Source organism: Manihot esculenta, chromosome 14 (genome assembly GCF_001659605.2).
Source record: "Manihot esculenta cultivar AM560-2 chromosome 14, M.esculenta_v8, whole genome shotgun sequence".
Classification (NCBI taxonomy): Eukaryota; Viridiplantae; Streptophyta; class Magnoliopsida; order Malpighiales; family Euphorbiaceae; genus Manihot; species Manihot esculenta.
The window spans coordinates 512,993-535,711 of record NC_035174.2 but is presented as its reverse complement, the minus strand read 5'-3'; the positions used below and the strand labels follow the sequence as shown (position 1 = coordinate 535,711).

The window sequence follows — 22,719 nt, the reverse complement described above, 5'->3', positions numbered from 1 at the left end:
AATATGGAGCTGGCCAAGGTAAAACTATACCTTACTACAGGATAGAACTATTTGTATTGTCATGTATCCGTCAGAATACGGTGTAGCTAAAACTTAGTTCAACCATCAAATTCGTAAATTACAAATTCCTTTGACAAACTATAATAAAATAATATTAGATCACAACATATAAACATATACATATTTTCAAATATTAATATATTTCAAAATTTTGCAGCTATATAAAATGAAAATTTTCTACACTTACATATTTTTTAATTCTTATATCATTTTATTTCACTAGATATATATCCGTGCACATTTGCCTTTCAATGCACTCCACAAATCAAACATGCATCAACACCTTGGCCAGAAATTTTGGGAAATAAGATCACTCTTTCAGAAAGGAACTGAATGGAAACTGACAAGCATGAAAGTTTTTGCAGGATCTATGTAAATCATAACGTTAACATGCAAAACGGGAATACGTGAGAGAGAGGAAAAAAAAAAACAATAATAAGCTTAAAATTTTACAGCAGAGAGCACTTCAGCTGTGCTCTAAGGAATTATTTACCTCTAAAACAGACTTCTGATTCTGAAAACCTTGCTGCATTCTACACATAACCAAATTCGCTTACAGCTGCAAAGGCCATTTCAATTTGCGGGTTAACCAGTTCATAAATTTTTCCTAGGCATTTAAACTCATAGGAACTAAGGCTCACCTTCATAAAGCAACGGATCTTGCAGGATCAAACCATAGGGAAGGAGGAAGGGTATTCAACTATACCCTCATCCAATTCCATTTGACACCAAAATAAAAGGGTTGTGTTTGGAACAATCCATTTTACAAATTCAAATCAATTTTTTCACAATAAACTAGAAATATTTTCCTTTAAATTAAAAAGAATTGAATTCTTAAATTTTAAAAATAAAAAATAACTGGATTAAATTCTTGAGTCCAAATCAGGAAAAAGTTATTAGAAACTTAGCATCACAAAGGCCCCAAATCATTCTTTACATTTAAATTAATTGATCACATGAAAGCATCAAAGTACATAACTATTACTAGTGTTATGTATGTAATCAGGAATCAGAAAGCAGAAATCTTAATAAGCGCAAGCAGAAAACGAAGATTAGAAAAATTCACTCCATTGATATACCAAAACAAACGATCTTTTATCCTTCCCCATCCCATTCTTTTACCAAACCTAATTACTCTTAAGCAAAACTAATTACAGAAACCAGTCAAATATCCTATCGACAAAACAAACCAGCTAATTCGGGTGGAAGAAGAGGAAACTGGTTCAGTCTTCATCAACACCCTCAAAAGCCCAAGCATTCTCCTCGCGAAGCCTGGCCTCATCTTCCGGCGTGAAATCATTCTCGATCCCAAAGAACTGTCTCACGTATTCCACGCTCTTGTTCTTGATCCTATCAGCCACGGCCTGATTAAGCACATCCAGCAAATTCTTGATGTCTAGATAGTTAACCGCCAATATCAACTCTCTCAGTTGCTCGTTGCTCAGCTCCTTCACGAATTCAGCATCGTACACCTTCCTGGCTTCCTCCGGGGCCGATTCAGCGCGAAACATCAAGTTTCTTTTGCAGTATTGGATGATGTGGGAAAGAGGTTCGGCCGACACGTTTGGCAACGGAATTACCGTGCCGAACGTTGCCTCAGTGTTGTCGTCGAAGAAGGTTTTCACAGTAGCGAATTCCATAGCCACTTGCTCCTCCACTTCAAAGTAGTTGCCGTCGGCAGTCTTCAGAGTGATTTTTTTGGCCGGTGCGGGGTTAGGGGCGGCGATTGGAGTGGACACAGTGGGTTCGGGGTTGGCGGGGGAAGACATTCTCGTAGAAGGGATTGGGTGTAAAATAAAAGAGGGGAAGGGAAGGGAAGGGAAGGGTTTAGTGGTTAGAAGGCTTTTGAAGGGAATATTATATATTCGGAGCGGAAGGCGTATAGGGTTGGGGGCGTTTGGTTTGATATGGTTGATGGTTGATACAACTTGTATAAATATTTTATAAACTCTAATTGTAAAATTACAGTTATTTAGACTATATTACTCTATTAATAAATTATTTAAAAATATAAATGTAACAATATTATGTTAACTATAAAGATAAATAATAGTCATATCAAAAAATATTTACTTTTAAATATTTATTTTCTTTCATTTTTGTCTCCAACTTGAATACACAAACTACAATGCAAACCAAAATTTTAATAAACAATAATCTTAAATAAAAATTTCTTTCATCGGAAGACTCACAAAGTTACTATACTAATCCTCTGCTTCCTAGGAAATAGTCTAACAGTTCTATATTAAATATTTTATTAAATACTTTTCTTATGATCCAAATCCTTAATTTTTAAATTTCTATTTTTTAATTTATATTAAAATATTTTTTAAACTCCATTAATATAACAAATTATTTTTATAAAATTTATATAATTTTTTAAAATATATTATAATTATAAAATTAAAAAAATAAAATACAAACACTTAAATTAAATTATTATATTAACATAATAAAAATATATATTTAATATAGTACTGCTATAAAAAGTGATATAATTTAATTTTCAAATTTTTATTTTATTTCATCTTTAAAATTTATTGTTGAACTTTTAATTGTTTGAATTTTTTTTTCATAATAATTTAATTTTTATATTTAAAAAATAATTTATTACTTTAACATAATTTAAAAAATATTTAATATAAAATTAAATTAAAATATTTTGATATAAATTAAAAATTAATAAACTTAAAGATTAAAGATTGAGTTCATATAATAAAAAATTATTTAATACAAAACTAATATAAATATCTTAATATGAATTACAAATTAAAGAACTTAAATTTTAAAAATTTAGAAATTTATATGACAGAGTAAATATTTAATATAATACTAATATAAAATATCTTGACATATATTAAAAAATTCAAAATTTACTTATTTTTTTATAAATAAATATTTTATTTATTAAAATAAAAATTTAAAAACTAAATTATAAATTTTATTAAATTTTAACTATTATAATATAAATTAATTATATATATATATATATAAAATACTAATTACAGCGTGGTAAAATATTAATTTTTTATCTTTTAATATAAAAAATAATTTTTTTATTAAAAAATTTATTATTTAATCCATCGGTATAGTATTATCATTATTAATAAATTAGTTTCTACATTTTTAGAAATATATTAAAACGTGCTTTTTTTTTCATCAACTAAATAATTCTTATATTTTTTTCAATTAAAAATAAATAAATAAAAGTTTTTAAAATCTAATTTTACCCTTAAATAAAAAATTTTATTTAATCATTGAATATTGAATATATTAATAAGTAAATTTTTATATTTTTAAAAATCTATTAAAATTTTTTTATTTATTAAAATATTTTTATCATCACTTTCCATTAACGAAATAGTAGACAAGATGGAAAAAAAGAAAAAAGATGAAGTAGGAGACGATGAAAAACGAATAAAACAATAAAATAAAAATAAAAAAAATTTAAAAAAAAAAAGAAAAAAAATCGATAAAAGAGGAGAAAAATAAGAAAAATAATTTAATATTTTACTATATTTTTAACAGTAATAATAGATATATTTTATTGACAGAAATAAAAAATAAAAATATTTTAATAAAATTTTAAAAATATAAAAATTGACTAATCAATAATGGTAACACATTAAAAATTTTTTATTTATTTATATTTTATTTTTTTTAAATTTATTGTACTTTTTCTTTTTTATTTTTCTTTAAAGTCTATCACACTTTAAAAGTGTGATAAACTTTACCGCATTCTAAAAATACAGTAGTTTTTAAATTGGCCTGGTTTAGAAAATAATTTTTCTCAAACCAAAATTTAAGAATTAATTTTTTATAAAACTCTTATTAAGCAAAAAGCCCGATTTCTAGTGTCACGTCTATAAATTCTGAAAATGTATAACACCATGCAGGAAAAATGCAACATTATGCAAGGAAAGATATTGTACAAATTGAGTAGAGAGTTACTCGGAAGAGTTTTTGTGTGTGGAATTACCATTCCTGCATACATTGGTCAGGGGCTAGAACCGCTCCCCTAATAAGCACAAGACAGAGCGAAACCAATCAATATGAAAAAACTCCTTGATAGATTGAACTTGACAGGTTATAACTCGTAAAAGTCTGTCCAAGTGTCACATAGACACAATGACTCAAAAACACATGTGACACGTGATATTAAAGCAAAGGTGGACTTCTGCATGGCACACAATGCCATCCCGCGATCCTTAAAGAATAGTTGTCTTTCCTAGTGTGGTAGACCTAGCTAAGCGACTATATGCGTAGTTGAGTTGAACTTCCATAGTGGAGGGGAGCAAGAATTGATACTATGCACACCGAGATATTACATCGAACTCACTAAGTAAATGTGGTGTCCAGAATAAGATGCGGAGTAAGAGTATGATTGAGGATTGAATTCCTCGAATGCCTCAACGAATGAGGCAAGACAAATAAAACTTCGTTTCGACAGGACTGAGACGTCCCCTTTGACTCGTTACACTCGTAGCTTGAGTGAAAAAGCGTAACTTCAAAAACTGGGATCTAAGTGCTATTGCAGTCATACTCAAGGGCGAGAATGGTTTGAAATGAGGAGAATTATCACATCCATAAATTCTGGAATGTGCATTTTGAGAATGTACAGCACCATGTTGAGAAAGATGTTACCGTAAAAATTAGGTGAGGAGATGCTCGGAAGGACCTTTATGTGTGAAATTACCATTTACCATTCCTACATACACTGATCCAGGATGAATACAATGGTCGAAGGCTAGAGCCGCTCTCCTAATGAGCTCAAGGTATGGCGAAACTAATGATAAGACTCCTCGATAGGCTAAAATTGACAGATTGACAGGTTATAACTTCGTAGAGACCTGTCCAAGTGCCGCATAAGCACAATGACTCAAAAAGGCTTGTGACACTAGGAAGTAGCCTAAAACCCAAGAAATCGATAACACAATCGGTTAATCTCCCTAGATGAACAAATATTCTAAAAAACAAGAGGAAAAAAAGGCTTGGCATCTGCTTTTCAAGCAGAAAGATAAACAAAATTTTCTCATTTGACTTCAAATCAATGAGGGTTTTGGAAAGGCAGCGTAGTCTGTTGGGAACTGCATATAACACTTGTTCACTATTTTGCAAACTTTTGTCTCTTTCTTTTTCCACTCTTCTTCTTCAACAATCCCTTCTCTGCTAGAGTTTTCATTTTTTGCTCTTTCCGACCCTTTGCTTTCTCCTCAAATCCATCATCCATCATCTTCATTGTCGCCACACGTTTGGCTTTGTATATCTGCAATTTATAATTTGTAGCACAAACAGTTAACAATATATGAACTCTATTCTGTGGTTATGTCTAACAATGAAAAGCTACATCCACCTCATCATTAATACCCTTGGGGTCCCTAGAACTAACTATTACATACACATTTATACGCAGCAAGACTTAGATCTTACCCTGGTAATATCTGAAAGGACATCCTTCTCTTTACACTCAAATTCCTCCAGTTGTTTCCCAATAACAGCTTCTATCTCATGAATGAGATCCACATCGTTCTGCAAACGTAACATACAAAGTTAAGCAATGTGCCATTTAGAAAAAGAAAAAAGAAAAGCACACAAAAGGGTCTCCACTAGTCTAGAATTGGATAAAGTTCGATGTCCTATATACACCAATCTGCATGCTCAACATAGCCAAATTCTGATACACAGAAAGCAAGCAAGATGTGTGCACGCATTCATGCATGCACAGGGATAATAAATTTAAATATTCTCATGCATTAGTATGCAATGGTACAGATATACTGGAGCTTTCAGAGGAATGCCCTCATACGGGCAAGGTGTAAAGTTGTGGTAATCAACTTTGAATTGGCTTCAATCACGTGCATGTAGCTTGTAAACCAGAAAGACCATGCCAAGAATAGAACGACACAAGGAGGTGGTTCCAAACAGAGGTGAAATCATTCATAAGAAAAAAAAAATCTCTGGTTGGCTTCTAAATAATTTAATACCTACACCAAACAGCATAAGTGTATCCAAAGGATTACTACTAGATTGACCTGTGCAAAATCAGGCAACTGAAGTAAGAGACGCAATTCTTGGGGGACTACTCATATTCACATTCATCTACTTACTACTCTTTTTACCATAGTCACTATTGCAAATTCAGACAACCAAATAAATGTTAGACTAGTGATGGCATGTGCCTAGTCATATAAATACTTCGATAATAATAGTAATGCTGCATCTGCTACAGGCCCAAAATAGCAATCCAAATGAGTTAAATTTTGAATCACCAAAAACCATCTTGCAAGCCTCCACTTTTTACCTCAGTAACAAAACTCACAGCCAGCCCTCCTCTACCTGCTCTAGCAGTACGACCTACACGATGAACATAATCTCTGGGATACCTGCAAAAAACTAGCAGTTAAAATTCATTTCCCAGACAATCTCAGAGTACGGGAAAAACAAAAAGATATTTGGTGGTATAACCTTGGAATATCATAATTGATAACAAGATCAACAGTAGGAATGTCCAAACCCCGACTGGCAACATCAGTTGCAACCAATACAGAAGCTTGTCCAGATTTGAAACGATGTACAGCAGAAAGTCTCAAAGATTGAGATTTAAATGAATGCAATGCTGCTGCTTCCTGATCAAGCTCTTCCAGCAATAAACTCAAAAGGTGACAAGTTCTGCTTCCACATTAGATATATGAAATGGCAAAGAGTAAATATGAATATCATGAAGCAATATGTTTGCAGAATTAATTTTCCTTCCATATGCAAGTCAATATAATACCACAAATCAGCCGAGGTGAAAATTTAAGCTAGTACATGCCTAGTAATTTTCCCTTTCTGTGCTTTCCATATACAGCACAAATAATAATACTAATCAAAATATTTAGTAGCTAAAGCCCTGTATCTTCCTGAAAATGCAATCCTAAACCAGGTGGATTAGTAGAGGAAAACACTCCATAATGCTTAGTCCAACTAGTTTCATCTAGTTTGGAAATAAGGCCCAAGTGAGTTGAGTTGTAGCATAGATAACATTTGAGAGAAATTCTCATTGCACACAAAAGTTTGAAAATGAGAAAAATCAATATGTTCTATTATAGACACCAGCTACTAATGCCATGTTTTAGCTCCAATGACAACACAAGAAAAAAGAAAAGAAAACAAACACAAAGAACTACAAATATAGGATCGACATGAAAGAGCAATGAGAAGAAATTCAGATCCATGGAAAAGATACCTGCAGGTAGAGACAAATATCATAGCAGATCGAATACCCATATCTTCCATTTTAGACAAAAGGTGAACAAGATAAACCTCCTTCACATTCTTAGGGATGAAAACATACTGCTGTTTAAGAGTGTCAACTGTCTTGAAGCCTTCATAGGCTTCATAGAAGTATGCCTTATTTGCAGAAAGCTCAAGTAGCATTTCCAAGTTACTTGTCATTGTTGCAGAAAACAACAGTGTTTGCCGTTGTTTTGGTAAGCATTGAAACACCGCTCTTAATTCTTCTTCAAATCCAACATCCAAAACTCTATCAGCTTCATCCAGAACTAGGAACTGATGACAGAGAGTGGTAAACAAAACATACATAAGTAGGGAGTTCATTGAGCCAAAGCGCCTACTTAGTTCCTTGTTGTGTAGTGAGTAATTGAGAATCTAATAGTTGTTATTGAAGTCATTCAAATTTTTTTTTACCTATGTTGCTTAGATGGATGATATACCCTTGACAAGTACATAATTCATATTTATAACTATTCCACAGCCTCAAAAAACTTATAACACCAGTACGTTAGCAAAATTATCCCATTCTAATGTAGAAGAGAATGGCCAAAAATAATAAAGGGAAACTAGATTTCGTAATTATAACATTCAACAATTACAGTAAAAATCACAGTAAGATATTTAGCGTCATAAAATACTCGAAAGGATTAATTATGTACCTTGGTTCTAGAGAAGACAGCAGGGATATCCGGATTCTCCTCCAATAAAACCTTAACCCTTCCAGGCGTGGCGATAACAATATGCGGTCTGCCCATTAAGGTCTTGGCCTGGGTCAACATATCCATACCCCCAACCACCACCGCACATCGTAAATGCAAGCAAGACCCCAGGGCACGGAACTGCTCCGCCAACTGATAGGCCAATTCTCTAGTAGGAGTCACCACCAACGCGAAAATCCCGTATGGATCCTGCGCCAGGCGATGCAAGATCGGCAGCGCAAACGCCGCCGTCTTGCCACTGCCGGTCTGAGCCAACCCCAGCACGTCATGACCCGCTAAAATCTTCGGGATGCAGTGGGCTTGGACGGGAGTGGGCCTTTTCATCCCCAGCTCCTTGCAGGTTTGGACCACCCATTCGGCGAGACCCAGGTCGGAAAATAACGTTGCGGTGGTGGAGGGGGTGATGGAATCAGTGTTTGCAGATGTTTCCTTCTCGACTTGATGGGGTTCCGAATTTTGTTCAGTGTTTAGGGTTTTAGAAGTTACAGGGGTTTGAAGGGATTTGTGGGTTTTGGAAGGTTTGAAGAAAAGGGGAAAGTTTTTGTCAACCAAAGTTTCTTCTGGCTCCATTGTAGTTTGTGGTCACCAAATGGAGAATGAAAATTTTCGAAACCAGAAATTAAGAATTTTCTCCTGTAGTTTCCCAGAAAATTTTAATGGGACAGTGACTTTCACTAAAATCGAAGGTTTATAAAAACTTCCCGCACCCCTCGCCCTGGATTGGTTTTCCGCTTCGTGTAACCGGATACAAAGCCCGTGATTGTCACGTGCCACCTCTGTTTTTATTTTAAATGGTCAACATGTGGACATTGTTGCGTGTAAGATATTTTAATTTCCCCTTTCTGGCCAGTTATAAACTATAAAGCCTTCGTCTACAGCGAGGGGGAGAGAGAGAGGGATGGAGTCACCGTTTAGGGCAGATATACTGAAAGGAAAGGTGGCTTTAATAACAGGAGGTGGGTCAGGAATTGGATTTGAGATATCAGCACAGTTTGGGAGACATGGTGCTTCTGTTGCAATTATGGGTAGACGCAAGCAAGTGCTCGACTCTGCTGTCTCCAATCTCCAGTCCCTTGGAATTGTCGTAAGATTTTGTTTCATCCATTCGATTGATGGGTATCTCATGGACTAACAGTTTCTTTATTTTTATAAAAGAACTAATGGTTGGTTTAGCCTTTTTGTATTCTCATCGATTTGCAATCGCTAATTATATAGCTGGTTTTACTTTTCTATTATCTCATCTTCTGTTGTATTTCGTTTCAAACATATTTTTCATTTAGTTGCATTCCTTTTGCTGCTATATTTGCAGGCTGCTGGCTTTGAGGGGGATGTTCGCAAGCAGGAAGATGCTAAAAGAGTTCTAGAATCAACTTTTAAACATTTTGGCAGGATTGACATTCTTGTGAATGCTGCAGCTGGCAACTTTCTTGTATCGCCAGAGGATTTGTCACCTAATGGATTTCGAACAGGTTTTTACAACTTATTTCACTCTATCTTTGCTATTCTGGATTATTGCAGGGAATTGAACCTTCCTAAAGAACTTCAGAGACAGTTAAAAGATTTTGTTTTTAAAGCATTTCTTAAGTGGGTTTCATTTGGATGTTCCTATACTTTAACGATATTGATTTTCTTTTTTCCCTTCATGCTTAAGCCTCAAGAAATGTATATTTTTTATAAAAAAAAAACAACCATGTAATGCCTTCTATTAATAGCAAACTAATTGAAATATTGATGTAAGGTTCACTCTTAGTTTTTAAGCAAATTGCATTTCTGCTTTAAGTCAAAGACAGAATCATTGTGTTTATATATTGATAAACCACTTGTTAGCTGTTGCTTGTGCCAGGTTTTGACCTAAATGCTCTTGTTTTCAACTATTACTACAGTCATGGATATTGATGCTGTTGGCACCTTCACAATGTGCCATGAAGCCCTAAAGTATCTCAAGAAAGGAGGGCTTGGACGAAGCTCATCTGGTGGTGGAACGATTTTAAACATAAGTGCTACATTGCACTATACAGCATCTTGGTATCAGATTCATGTGTCAGCTGCAAAGGTTTGTCACATGCTTTACCAGTATATTTGGCATATATAGTTGAACTTCTTGACAATAATATCATTTTTCAAATAGGCAGCTGTTGATGCTCTAGCCAGAAATCTGGCATTGGAGTGGGGCACCGACTATGATATTAGGGTGAATGGGATTGCTCCAGGCCCCATTGGTGATACCCCTGGTATGAGTAAACTTGTGCCCAAGGAGATTAGTAGCAAAGCAAAAGAATACATGCCTCTGTATAAACTAGGGGAGAAATGGGACATTGCTATGGCTGCTCTCTACCTTACTTCTGATGCTGGTAAGTGAAATGATTCTCTTAACTGAGTCTAAATTCAAAATTCCTATCCTTTGGATTTTTATTGCTAACATTAATTATAAATTTGGGGTGTTGATAGTAACCTTCTTACATAATAATCAATTTATTGTAAATGAAAAAGTAGTAAATTCAACTAAGTTTTTGTTCCTTATATATTTTATACATCATAATTAATTTATTATAAATAAAGTAGTAGTAAATGCAACTAAGTTTATTATTCTTTATTTATTTCAGTACAGTAGTCTATGCTCATACTACATAAGTCTTCCTAAATTCTAATTTGCATCTCATCTATCAGAATATTTATCTTTATATCTAAGAATAACAAGTTTCCTCTCAAGCTTGCAAATGAAGGGAGTTAATCCTTGATGGTCAGATTCTTTATTTATTTCAGTACAGTAGTCTATGCTCATACTACACAAGTTTGCCTAGATTCTAATTTGCATCCCATCTATCAGAATATTTATCTTTATATCTAAGAATAACAAGTTTCCTCTCAAGCTTGCAAATGAGGAGAATTAATCCTTGATGGTCAGATTCTATTTTGCATCTCATCTATCAGAATATTTATCTTTATATCTAAGAATAACAAGTTTCCTCTCAAGCTTGCAAATGAAGGGAATTAATCCTTGATGGTCAGATTTGAAATTTAGAATTATGTTTGCACTATATGTGAAACTTGATGCATTTCATAGTTTTTTTTTGTATAATTTTTAAAAAAAAAAAAAAATTATTCCACTTCGTGATGAAGTGCAATTAAGAGGGTGGCTTATGTTTAATGATAAAGTTGCTTCACATGTAACCTGGGGTCATGGGTTCAAGCCATGGAAACAGCCCCTCTGCAAAGCAGGGGAAGGCTGCATGCATCAGCCCTCCTCAGAGCCTACAAGTGTGGAGTTGCTTCAGCCACTAGGTCATGCTTTTTAGTAATAAAGTGTAATTTCAAAATTCAAATACTCTAATATTCCATGTTCCATTGGTAAAGAACATACGTATAGCCTTCCAAAGAAACTTATATATTAATGTGATTGTTTGTTCGCAGGTAAATTTGTCAATGGAACCACTGTAATTGTTGATGGAGGACTTTGGCTGAGCAGACCTCGTCATCTACCGAAAGATGCAGTCAAGAAGCTTTCTCGAGCTGTGGAAAAGAGATCCAGAGAAGCACCAATTGGGGTTCCATCGAGCAAGCTTTAATACAGCAAAATGACTAAATAAATAAATAATGAAGAAAACTCTGATATCACTGAATCAGCACAATGATCAAATGCAACCTATGGGAAGCTTATTTATATTCTTTGTTAAATTATTTTGTGGCTATATGTGGTTCTTTCATTGAACTACATGCTTGCAGATAATTAGATGATCGAGGATTATGTGATATCTTGGCACTTGCTTTGAACTTCTCTAGTACTATAATCAAGTTGTTAATATTTAAAGATACCTGTATTGTATTTTGAAGAAATTTAGAGCCCACAGTCCCTTCTATTTGAATTGTCGTACAAATTTGATCTTATTCATACATGCAACAATATATTTTAACCATTTGAGGACATCATTATATTCCTGGAATGCTGGCAATATCCATCAATAAGCGCCAAATTGGTATTATTAATACAAAATTAGCAAAAAGGAAGTTGTTGGATACTTGGATTGCATTCAGGAGTTAAAAGCCTTCCTTCTTGATGGGAATGTAGTCTTAGATTGCATTGTGCCTTGGTCCACTATGCATTGGATGTAAAGTCTTTCTTGCAAGGAGATTAAATTTAGGTTAAATTTATATTAGGGTTGTGTATTTCTTTTCAGAATTAACTGTTTAGTTTCTATTTTAAAATCACTCATTTAATTCTTCATTCAACTTGTTTTTAGTCTTGATAAAAGTAATATATTGTATAAATACTTAAAATTATAAAAATTAAATAACACATATAATTAAAATTACAGAAATTAAATAATATAAATATTTAATATTAAAATAAAATAATATTTTTTTGGATAAAATGATTAAAGAGCTTAATTTTACATATGAGATAGATATTCTAATTAAACGATTTTGAAACAAAGATAAGTATTTAATTTTGAACATTGGAATATGATTAATCAATTTAATGTTGACCTGCACATGTTACATTAACTAAAGATCATATTAAACATACTTGCAGGGGAAAAATCAGATCCATGCAAGTTGCCGCCAGTCCATTAACTTAAAGCCTCTCCAAGCTCTACCCCCACCTTCCACAATAGCATTCATTTGGGCCTTTTGGTGTTTTACATAATCCCAGTTGATGCTCAATTTTGAGGGAGGTGTCATCCTTCAGGTAAATTTCTGGAACCCCTTGATGAAAAAGTACGGTACGAGTGCCCCGAGATTCTGCCTGCTTTCCTTCTATTGACCAGCCTATTGTTTATGTTTTGTTGGGGAAATCATTGGGGCGACGAAGCATCATCCTCTTCCCACCATCCTATTGTTGATATCAGCCGTAAAGCAAGACTATTTAATCAGGATAGACAAGCTGCGAGAGAATATGCAACCAATATGGCTTCAGGTCTTTAGCAGCCTATCCCAGCTTGTCCTGCCAAAATTTGGAATACAGGCAATTAAAGCATTCAACATCAGCACCAACAAAACAAACATTCGTGGGAAAAAGGAGTGAAACCGTTAACATACTATTGACAAGCAGAGACAAAACCACCATTTTCTAACATCTATAGTTCACGTACCAGAAGACATAGCTTCTTCAATTCTCCTAATTACAACACTCAAACTACAACCACTTTCCAGAGCTTTAACAGCAGCACGATGAGCATGCCTCTGCCATTTTAGTAGATTGTATGACTGCATAACTGACCACCTTGCTTGATTTGACATCTTCAAGAGATAGTAACAAAAGAAGCAAACTTTAGCATCATTCCCCCATAGAAAAATAGCAAGCAAGGTATGATGGTGTAAGATACCTGGGCTACAGATAATGGGGGTTTCATGAGAACACAGATGCTCCTAAACAGATTTTCATCATTTTCTCCACCTTCTGCCTCTCCATAAACAAGAGCCTCAGCTGCAATGCCAGCAAAAAGAACCATGCAGTACCTGACCATCATATCATGCTAGGTCATGGCAAATTCACACCAGATATGACATAATTGAACATAAAAGTAATTTTTTTTACCGACTTAAATTATACTGCACCCAGTCATTCACATATGCAGGGCAGGGGGAAAAAGTAATCCAGATAAAATAGTTTTTGTCAATCACCCTTCTGAAAACCTTTCATTGGGGAGGTGACCAGGCACAAAAAGGCAACTAGGCAGTTGGCTATCGACCGTATGCTATTTTGAAGACTATAAGCCTAGAACCCTAGTTTCAGTGTCTCATACAAAATGCCACTTCACATTTCTCACTACAGGGACCTAGTTCAGACGAATACGCAATGAAGGAAAATTAATTATACCTTTAATCACAATTGTAGATATTGTTCTTTCAGCTGTTTTGTTGCCAACCAAAAGAACATGTCAAGTAACCTCTAATAAGACTGTACACATCACCCACCTGTCAAAGGTAGTGCCACTGAGTCGTCCTTCAGCAAGCTCATTACTCATCTTTTCATCCCAAAACTGAGTTCCTGCCTAAATTTTAGAATGTAATAAATGTTAGTCCCTTTGCCATATAAGACACGCTGTATGATTACCATAAGATTTTAACGGAAAATCAGTATCAATCATTGGAATAAAGTCTATTACAGAGATTGGAGGTATCAACAAAGCGATATGGTCAGACTGAAAAAATGCATCCAAGAATGATATATGAGCAAACAACATCAGATCACAATATGAGAAATATGCCCTTAACTGCAGCACTTGTAAAATCAACATGACAAATAGAAATAATTTATTAGTTATTTATCATGAATAGAGGACAACTAAGAAGTTTGCTCAGAACCAATATAAATTGGGAAAAAAGGAGAGAACTTCCAGAAAGCCATGAGTCAGAGTTTGTACCTGGCCTTGAATGCCCATTTGCATCGCAATAATTGGGTCCAAAATCACACCACGAATTGGGCAACCCATGAGATATGCTGTAAAATGAATACACAATTAGTTGCATTTGCTGGCATCAGACAACTGACAAGACATTGACGACTTGATTGAAGGTTGAAATGTCTGCATAGTTGAAGAACTTATGTATATTGAATCATGAAAACAGATGAACAATGACTCTACAGAATTAGGTTCCACATTTGACATCAAAATCTCTGCCTTTTTGCAGATGTGCACTAAGGTTCCAAAGGCTCTGGTGTGTGTGTGTGAAGATATCATTCTTCCAGCATAAAATCAAGAAACAAAGTACTTACCAACCAAAAGATGACCTGCTTCATGAATTAAAATTCGACGCTTGTATGGAGGCCATAAACTTGAGATTTGAGCTAAACAGGTACCTCCAAGGAAAATAGAGTCCATAAGGGCTAGTCCTAAAGTGGCTGCAAGGTTAGTTCTGATATCAATCCCTTGTGAAAGAAGAAAAGATACACCGCCCAGAAAAGCAACCAATGCAAATCTTGAAGATCCAGAAAGGCCCCACTTCTTTGGAGCAAATTTAGACACTGAAAATGGACAAATGGGGGAAATATATATGTTTTAGTATGACATAGTTCAGATATGTATTTACTCAAAGTACAGTAAACTATAAGATATACAACTCAATCTAACCTTAATGCCAAACTAGTTGTTGCTAAGATAACAGAGTATAAATTGAAAGAGGAACAGGAAAAGAGATCGTAAATAAAAGCACCTTCTAAACCTGTTGAAGACTTGAAGACAGTCGGTGACATATCTCTGGGTCCCTCCAAAACTGCATAATTGGCACATAAGAAAAGGACGGCTTTAAGACGTAGTTCACTAAGAAGTGCTAAAAGAATTAATTGGATATACATGAGTTAGAGGCTACAAACAAGCACAGGCATTTAAGAATCTGTGAAAGATTAAAACTTGAGATTCAAGCTTGGTTATTGCCTCGTATGTTGAGATTTCTATCTGATAAATAAAGGTACAACATATGTTGTTATATTTCTCCTGTTTCTACCAAGTATAAATCCTAAATGATCTAGGTCACTAAAGGGAAGCAAAATCACATATTTCATCAAACTAAATACAAATAAAAGTGAATTTTACCGATGTTGCTGAATTTTCCAAAACTGGGTAAGAAACCTCTGTTCTTGAGGAACCCATAAGCACTACCCACAAGCCTCATATCATCAGCATTCAAACAAGTGTCCAAAACCTCCCAATCCCTTTGTGAGCCGTCAAACAATCCCAAATCACTGACACCAGACTGAGTCGGCCCAGAAGATAAGAACCCATTAATCTTCTCAGCTGAATTATCCTTATTCTTATCGGCTTCTAGGGATCTCAAGAATCTGAGAGCTCTAGCTAGGTCCTTTCGCTTCACTGCATCCTCGTACTCATGCCACTCACTTAGAGCTCTTGCAATGAGTTTAAGATTCTTATCACGAGGTTTTTTGCGGAAAACAAAGGAAACATGGGTAGAAACCAGCTGAGCGGAAGAGCGGAAGTGCGGGAAAATTTTAAGGTGCGAAGAACGAGAAGGGATATCCATGAGTTGAATGATTACAGACTCCGGGTAGTTTAGTCAGTTTCCGGAAAGCAACAAAATTTAGGATAAAATTCTAATTTTAGATATGCCGATAGAATTAATTGTGGTATTTTACCAATTTTAATTGTGGGTTTTTTACCAATTCTATTAAAAGATCAAAGATTCAAATTTTCTTTTCAAAAACAAGAAGCTTTCTTCTTCTTCAACTGGGCTCTGAAGATTTTGGACTAGACAAGTATCACCAAGTGGGCTGGTCCTTAGTGGGACTAATTCCAAAATCTTAGATCAAACCCAGCTAAAGCCTAAGACTCTCTCTCTCTCCCGGTAAAATGAGAAACAGTAGAGATGGTCATGTTAAAAGAAGAAGCATAGCGGCAATAGGAATATAAAATGCATCGAGCATCTTGAACCTCTCCTCAACGATAAGAGAAAATCCCAAATCCACTCACATTGCCCATTCATTTCAATCTTCGTTCTTCCCGTCCACATCCTCCCAACTCTTTTACTTCTTCTTTTTTTAACATTTAGCCCACACATCTCCTCTCCCTCTCCAAACACTCATTACTCTCTCCTTCCTTCCCTCCCTCTCTCTCAAACGGACCGCTAGTGATGGCCTCTGCTGCAGCACCCACTACCTTTTCCCTTCTTAAAACCACAGCTTCTTCCTCCTCCACTATCCGAGCTCGCGCTTCCCTTCTTCCAGTTTCCTCCACTGGCCTCCGCTCCACCGGGCTTCGCCGCCTCGGCTTTTCTGCTGCTGACCCAGTTTTTGGTCATCATGTTGCTTCAAAAATTCATTCATTTGGGTCCGGTAAGGCCTCGAGGGCAGTGGTATCCATGGCGAAGAAGAGCGTGGGAGACCTGACGGCTGCGGATTTGAAGGGGAAGAAGGTATTTGTGAGGGCTGATCTGAATGTGCCTTTGGATGACAACCAGAAAATCACTGATGACACTAGAGTTAGAGCTGCAATCCCCACGATTAAGCATTTGATTCAAAATGGAGCTAAAGTCATTCTTTCTAGTCATTTGGTATGTGCAATTCACTCAATATGAAGATTTTGGTTTCCTGTTTTTTATTTTTTATTTTTTTTATTTTTTTTTTTTTTGGGGGGGGGTGCTTTTTCTGAGTTTGCAAGTCCTTTTCGGTGGAAGTTTTTGTCCTTTACTGGAAAAGTTTGCCAACTAAATTTAATTTTTATAGTTTCCGATATTTGCTAAACTTTTTCTTGTATTGTCTTTGTTTTAGTTTAATCGTAGAATCCATGTACCTATATGTTTTGATCTGTACTATTTTAAATTAGCTGCATAATTAGAATTCTCGTGTTTTGGTTGCTGGTTTATTGGAACTCCATTTCTGCATCAACGAGTCTGAAAGTCTGGTACTAAGTCTTTAGATTATCATTTGTTGTGAAAGTTTTTCACCTTTTTCTTTTCTTTGGGTGGTTGTGCTTATTATAGTTTGTTTTTACCTATTTAAGAGCATATATGAGCAAGTCAAATAATAGCTGCATTCTGCGTGAACAGCAAGTTCAAACCTATGGCTGGTAAATAATGCCACTATTGATTTGTTTACAAGGAATTTGATACTTTCCAGAATATAAACGTTGCGTATCAGTTTGCAGCCTTATTGCATATCTGATGTCCATTGGCAAAGAACCAGAGAGATGAAGAGGGCGGGGATTCTGTGATATTCAAAATGCTTGTGGCTTTTGCCCATGATCTTGTATTTATTTTTAATGGATTTCAGGGACGCCCAAAAGGTGTTACTCCAAAGTTCAGCTTGGCGCCTCTCGTACCCCGTTTATCAGAACTCCTCGGGATTCAGGTATATCTCCTATGAGACCAATGTCCATTCAGAAGAAAGCAGAAGTGAAAGCCTGTGCTTACTAGTTGATGTAATTTGAGCAGGTTGTGAAGGCTGATGATTGCATAGGCCCAGAAGTAGAAAAATTGTTGGCTTCACTTCCTGAAGGTGGTGTTCTTCTCCTTGAGAATGTGAGGTTTTACAAGGAGGAAGAAAAGAATGAACCTGAATTTGCAAAGAAGCTTGCTTCTTTAGCAGATCTCTATGTTAATGATGCATTTGGGACTGCACATAGAGCACATGCCTCAACTGAAGGAGTCACAAAATTCTTAAAACCATCTGTTGCTGGGTTTCTCTTGCAGAAGGTAGGTTTTTATTTGTCTTTAGAGTAAATTTTTCCTTATTTTTTGAGACCGTAATCAGAAGTGCTGAAGTAATCGCAGTTTTAGTCCTTCACATGTAGTAGTTATCAATAAAAATCTCATCTTTCAACTACACTCAGTCTTTTTTTTTTTTTTTTTCGGAAAAAAGAAAATCTTGACACTTGCTGTGGCACAAGCCCAAATTATTAATGTTGCAATATTTGAGTTTGGCTGGCGTTCATCTGATGTTGTTTGCAGATGTTCAACTGCAAGAGAATACGAATATGCATCACAATAGGAAATAATTTTTTATTCTTTACTTGTAAAAGTTCTTATCACATTGTCATTTATTCCTCCCTATCTTGTTTCAGGAGCTGGACTACCTTGTTGGGGCAGTTTCAAACCCAAAGAGGCCTTTTGCTGCCATTGTAGGTGGTTCAAAGGTCTCATCCAAGATTGGAGTTATTGAATCGCTCCTTGAGAAGTGTGATATCTTGCTTTTGGGTGGAGGAATGATATTCACATTTTACAAGGCACAAGGTCTCTCGGTGGGCTCATCCTTGGTTGAGGAAGATAAGCTTGAGTTGGCAACATCGCTCCTTGAAAAGGCCAAGTCAAAAGGAGTTTCTCTTTTGTTACCCACTGATGTAATAATTGCAGACAAATTTGCCCCTGATGCAAACAGTAAGGTTTGTAGTCTAAACTCCTATGTGAAAGTTCCTCATAGATTCTTGCTATCTTGACATTATCTCTTAAGCCCTTTTCTTATATTGAGCCTGATTAATTTTAATTTTGATGCGCTGAAATCCATTTACCTCTTGGCTGAAATCCACCTACTATATTACTTGGCAAGTAAGGAGTGAAAATCCATTTTATTCAACTGCAGGTTGTGCCTGCATCAGCCATTCCTGACGGCTGGATGGGATTGGATATTGGACCAGAATCTGTTAAGACATTTAATGATGCTTTGGAAACTACCAAAACTGTCATCTGGAATGGACCAATGGGAGTGTTTGAATTTGACAAGTTTGCAGTTGGAACAGAGGTAGGCCAAAAGTGCTTGCCGTGATCTTATTTTTAAAGTATTGCCAAAAACTTGGATGCCCCTTTTGGCTTCACTCTCTGCATAATTGTGTCTGTCAAAGGCTTCACCTTCAGAGAACTACTTAGCCGGTAGTTTCAACATATATTTCTGACCTATCCAAAACTTGTCCGATTGCTTATCAGCTCTGTTACTTATAGTAACTGTAAAATGAAAACAAATGGTGGAAGGTGCAACTTTATGAAGTGGCTGACTGAATCCAATTTGGCTTTATGTTTAAGTGCATTATACATGTGCCCATCATACAAGCATCGGGCTACTACCTGCATTTTCTAATTAGTTTTTGCACTTGTGCTTGCAGGCTATTGCAAAAAAGCTAGCAGAGCTTAGTGGCAAGGGAGTCACAACAATTATTGGAGGTGGAGATTCTGTTGCAGCTGTAGAAAAAGTAGGAGTTGCTGATGTTATGAGCCACATATCAACTGGTGGTGGTGCCAGTTTGGAGTTGTTGGAAGGCAAAGAGCTTCCAGGTGTTCTTGCTCTTGATGAAGCCACCCCAGTTGCTGTGTAAGATTAATATATTATTTCCCTCCTCGTCCTTGAGTCTGTGCCTTTATGAGAAAGGGTTATTGTAGAGAGATACGAGTTCATGTTGTAAATTTTTCTTTGTTTTGTCATGCTAAATTGTGGAAGTAGACAGCAAGGATGAGCAAAGAGAGGCATCCAAGTTTTTAAATAAATGGTTCATTTTTATCAATTTTTCTCCATGGTTTTGTTTAGAACTTATATAATCCAATGGCTTATTTGTTTATCTATATTTTCAATGAATTGATGTGTATGAAACAAATTGGTTTGTTGTATGGAGTATCCACAACATGGATGTCTCTTTGACATAGGCCTTTAAACTTAGCAGCTTTTGTTTCGGCAGAATTAAATATACGCAGATTGGAGACAGCACAAGAATATAGATCCGCTCTCTTGGATTGCAAAACTGCTGTTTGAAAGCTTTTTTATCCCCCTTCTCGGACAGAGTATTATTCCGTGTCCATTTTAGGATCTATAAAACACTAATCTTTTAGAGGTTCATGGCTATAATGTGTTTTTCAGAGTTCAAATCTTAATTACCGTTGCAACAAGCACTAATCTTAGTCATTGCATCTGAACAAGCCTTTTTTTTTAATATTTCTTTTATAATAAGAAAATCAAAATTAAAGTTTAACATTATTTAAATTGGACCTCAGTTGATTATATGCCAAGTAAGTGCAGCTCACACGTGAGTATATTTATTAAAAGGTAAATAGAGAAGCATGATGGGTGTTGTAAATGCTTTCTGCCTTTTCACCCACAAATATCATCCAATCTTTTTTTCTCTTAAAAAACGCCTAAATAAAAATGACATGTTATGAAAAGGGATTTTAGAACTAAAAGGTTCTATTAATCTTAAAAATTAATAATTCAATTTCCTTTTTAATTAAGAAAATGTTTTCCATTTATTAACGATCTTAGGTGTCTTAAAAGTCTCAAAACGTAAATAAAAATATGCTAACAAATAATAAAATTGAATTATTTTCAACCTTTTCCTTAGTTTTATAAAATATTTAAATACTAATTGATGTGGTATAACAATCATCCAAAATAAGTCGTGGGCGGTTATTATAAGATAGGTTTACATGAAAATGATTTGATAAGTAAGTAATGTAGTCTCACTCAAAAAAGAAAAAGTTGGATATTTTAAAGATTCGGTCTATGATAATCAAGATTTGCCATATCTTGAATGGGACGAGTCTCGGTATAAAGTTATTGTTGTCAAGCATAACTCAGCGTATTCTCATTACGTCTGTAATTGCGGGATTACCAACTTATTAACTAGCAATATCTCTTATCAAACAGCAGGCTGCATCACTGTCAAATTATCGAGAAATGCTACACTTATCTCACCTCTTTACAGTATAAAAATAGAGGAATCACAGAGGTAAATGTACGCTATTCTATCACACAAAAACTCTAAGCAACTCATTGCATTCTCTCTTTCTCCTTCAGTATACTGACTTGAGTGTCGGAGTGGCTGTCATGAGCATACACCACCACCTCACAACCTCTTTCTTGCAGGTCTAGCTAATCACAAGCACATTTCCCTTTCGGTCACATCATCAATCTAATTTCTGCAACATCATTTAGTTTTATTGTCAGGAAATCTCTTGAATCCTCTCTATTCATTTGAATTACATTCGGTCTCTTACTCATTTTCTCGAAGAGAAATATCTCTCTCTTTTCACTATCCAAATGGTCGATAGTTCGCGAGCCGCTACTAATATTACTACCAACGAGAAGTCATCGCTTCTTCCGCCCTGACAATAGACAAAACATGCCTCTGTGGTCAATGAAGCAGACCTCAATAATTTAAATAACGAACAGATACTCCAATACATTCAAAGGCTATAGGCTACTCTCAGGTAGTATAAGGTTCAAGAGGAGGCATCAAACATGGCTTCTGGAAGAAGGGAGGATGCTTCTGTAGACATCCAAAGGGCTTGAACAGAAGCGGCCGAAAGGCGGCCTAAAGAAAAGGTCGAGCCTTAAGAATCAGACGAAGCTCCGAAAGGCATCGATTGAAAATTAGTAAGAGCTATGCAAAGGTACCAAAAGGGACAAAAGGAGGATTTCGGCCTAGATGGTGCCTCGTCACTTTCGGAAGAAATTTTAGCATAATCCTTTTCAACCAAGTTCAAACTACCTAGCTTAAACAAGTATGATGGAATAACAGATCTCATAAGCTATCTAGCAATCTTTAGAACGACCATGTAGCTTCAGAATGTCAACGACTTCGTGTTGTGTCTAGTGTTTTCATCAACACTCACAGGTTTGGCTCAGAAATGATACCAACATCTAAGTCCAAGTTTAATTCAAAGCTTTACACAGTTTGCTTATGTTATTTAAATCTAAATTTATTACTTGCATACCTTCTAAAAAACTTTTCTCTGACTTGTGAAAAATCCGCCAAGGAGAGGGCGAGTCTTTAAAGAGTTTTATCTCACGATTCAATACTGAAACCATACAGATGAAAGAGTTAAATCATAAGATAGCATGTGAAGCATTTAAGAAAATAATTCACAACATCAAATTCATAGATTTCTTAATTAAAAATCCAGCTGCAACGTATCAACAGTTGATAGACAAAGCTCAAAAGTATATCAGACTGGATGACAAAGTCAAAGCATTAAAGAAGACAAGAGGGCAAATCAAAAGCAAAGCCAAAAGTCTGAGAGGCGAGGACATGAAGGAGATCACATGAGTTATCTCATTTTCTAAAGGAGGGATGATTAATGTAAGTATGAGAATTATACTCCGTTGAATGATTCACAGACTCGTATTTTGATGTGGATGAGGAAAAATGATAAAGAAATTAAGTGGTCACTCAAGCTCACCCTGAGAAAGTAGAGAAATGAGACCAGACAAAGTATTGTCGCTTCCATGAAGATC

General features: G+C 35.4%; 5 protein-coding genes across 5 annotated transcripts; 2 read left to right on the top strand and 3 right to left on the bottom strand.

Annotated features, from left to right (window-relative positions):
• Positions 1-1,283: 1,283 nt before the first annotated feature.
• LOC110599759 (SKP1-like protein 14) lies at positions 1,284-1,829 on the bottom strand. Its single transcript, XM_021736330.1, has one exon. It carries the CDS (start codon positions 1,827-1,829, stop codon positions 1,284-1,286), a length of 546 nt encoding a protein of 181 aa, XP_021592022.1.
• A 3,136-nt stretch (positions 1,830-4,965) lies between these two features.
• LOC110599862 (DEAD-box ATP-dependent RNA helicase 36) lies at positions 4,966-8,775 on the bottom strand. Its single transcript, XM_021736450.2, has 6 exons — positions 7,995-8,775; positions 7,289-7,611; positions 6,526-6,729; positions 6,362-6,443; positions 5,491-5,589; positions 4,966-5,326 (listed from the first exon to the last, which is right to left on the bottom strand). Exons 1-6 carry the CDS (start codon positions 8,622-8,624, stop codon positions 5,168-5,170), a joined length of 1,497 nt encoding a protein of 498 aa, XP_021592142.1. The 5' UTR covers positions 8,625-8,775; the 3' UTR covers positions 4,966-5,167.
• Positions 8,776-8,855: 80 nt separating this feature from the next.
• On the top strand, positions 8,856-11,917 carry LOC110599864 (peroxisomal 2,4-dienoyl-CoA reductase [(3E)-enoyl-CoA-producing]). The gene is made up of 5 exons (XM_021736451.2): positions 8,856-9,138; positions 9,364-9,523; positions 9,938-10,107; positions 10,183-10,405; positions 11,466-11,917. The coding sequence occupies exons 1-5, from the start codon at positions 8,953-8,955 to the stop codon at positions 11,618-11,620; spliced, it is 894 nt and encodes a 297-aa protein (XP_021592143.1). The 5' UTR covers positions 8,856-8,952; the 3' UTR covers positions 11,621-11,917.
• Positions 11,918-12,494: 577 nt separating this feature from the next.
• On the bottom strand, positions 12,495-16,272 carry LOC110630698. Its single transcript, XM_021778245.2, has 8 exons — positions 15,590-16,272; positions 15,210-15,269; positions 14,773-15,021; positions 14,420-14,496; positions 13,971-14,047; positions 13,379-13,511; positions 13,145-13,292; positions 12,495-12,996 (listed from the first exon to the last, which is right to left on the bottom strand). Exons 1-8 carry the CDS (start codon positions 16,032-16,034, stop codon positions 12,974-12,976), a joined length of 1,212 nt encoding a protein of 403 aa, XP_021633937.1. The 5' UTR covers positions 16,035-16,272; the 3' UTR covers positions 12,495-12,973.
• Positions 16,273-16,421: 149 nt separating this feature from the next.
• LOC110630697 (phosphoglycerate kinase, chloroplastic) lies at positions 16,422-19,996 on the top strand. The gene is made up of 6 exons (XM_021778244.2): positions 16,422-17,060; positions 17,779-17,856; positions 17,940-18,200; positions 18,569-18,886; positions 19,084-19,242; positions 19,601-19,996. The coding sequence occupies exons 1-6, from the start codon at positions 16,641-16,643 to the stop codon at positions 19,808-19,810; spliced, it is 1,446 nt and encodes a 481-aa protein (XP_021633936.1). The 5' UTR covers positions 16,422-16,640; the 3' UTR covers positions 19,811-19,996.
• The last annotated feature ends 2,723 nt before the right edge of the window (positions 19,997-22,719 follow it).

What these genes read in the sequence shown, in the direction of transcription:
- LOC110599759 (XM_021736330.1), bottom strand. Translation starts at nt 1,829, where the DNA reads ATGTCTTCCCCCGCCAACCCCGAACCCACTGTGTCCACTCCAATCGCC.
- LOC110599862 (XM_021736450.2), bottom strand. Translation starts at nt 8,624, where the DNA reads ATGGAGCCAGAAGAAACTTTGGTTGACAAAAACTTTCCCCTTTTCTTC. An exon ending in CTGTCTTCTCTAGAACCAAG is followed by an intron (nt 7,612 to 7,994) that starts GTACATAATTAA and finishes CTCTGTCATCAG; the next exon opens with TTCCTAGTTCTGGATGAAGC. An exon ending in TCCTTTCAGATATTACCAGG is followed by an intron (nt 5,327 to 5,490) that starts GTAAGATCTAAG and finishes TATAAATTGCAG; the next exon opens with ATATACAAAGCCAAACGTGT.
- LOC110599864 (XM_021736451.2), top strand. Translation starts at nt 8,953, where the DNA reads ATGGAGTCACCGTTTAGGGCAGATATACTGAAAGGAAAGGTGGCTTTA. An exon ending in ACCTAATGGATTTCGAACAG is followed by an intron (nt 9,524 to 9,937) that starts GTTTTTACAACT and finishes CTATTACTACAG; the next exon opens with TCATGGATATTGATGCTGTT. An exon ending in CTACCTTACTTCTGATGCTG is followed by an intron (nt 10,406 to 11,465) that starts GTAAGTGAAATG and finishes GTTTGTTCGCAG; the next exon opens with GTAAATTTGTCAATGGAACC.
- LOC110630698 (XM_021778245.2), bottom strand. Translation starts at nt 16,034, where the DNA reads ATGGATATCCCTTCTCGTTCTTCGCACCTTAAAATTTTCCCGCACTTC. An exon ending in AAATGGGCATTCAAGGCCAG is followed by an intron (nt 14,048 to 14,419) that starts GTACAAACTCTG and finishes TCTAAAATTTAG; the next exon opens with GCAGGAACTCAGTTTTGGGA. An exon ending in TGAAGAAGCTATGTCTTCTG is followed by an intron (nt 12,997 to 13,144) that starts GTACGTGAACTA and finishes AAATTTTGGCAG; the next exon opens with GACAAGCTGGGATAGGCTGC.
- LOC110630697 (XM_021778244.2), top strand. Translation starts at nt 16,641, where the DNA reads ATGGCCTCTGCTGCAGCACCCACTACCTTTTCCCTTCTTAAAACCACA. An exon ending in TCATTCTTTCTAGTCATTTG is followed by an intron (nt 17,061 to 17,778) that starts GTATGTGCAATT and finishes AATGGATTTCAG; the next exon opens with GGACGCCCAAAAGGTGTTAC. An exon ending in CAGAACTCCTCGGGATTCAG is followed by an intron (nt 17,857 to 17,939) that starts GTATATCTCCTA and finishes TAATTTGAGCAG; the next exon opens with GTTGTGAAGGCTGATGATTG.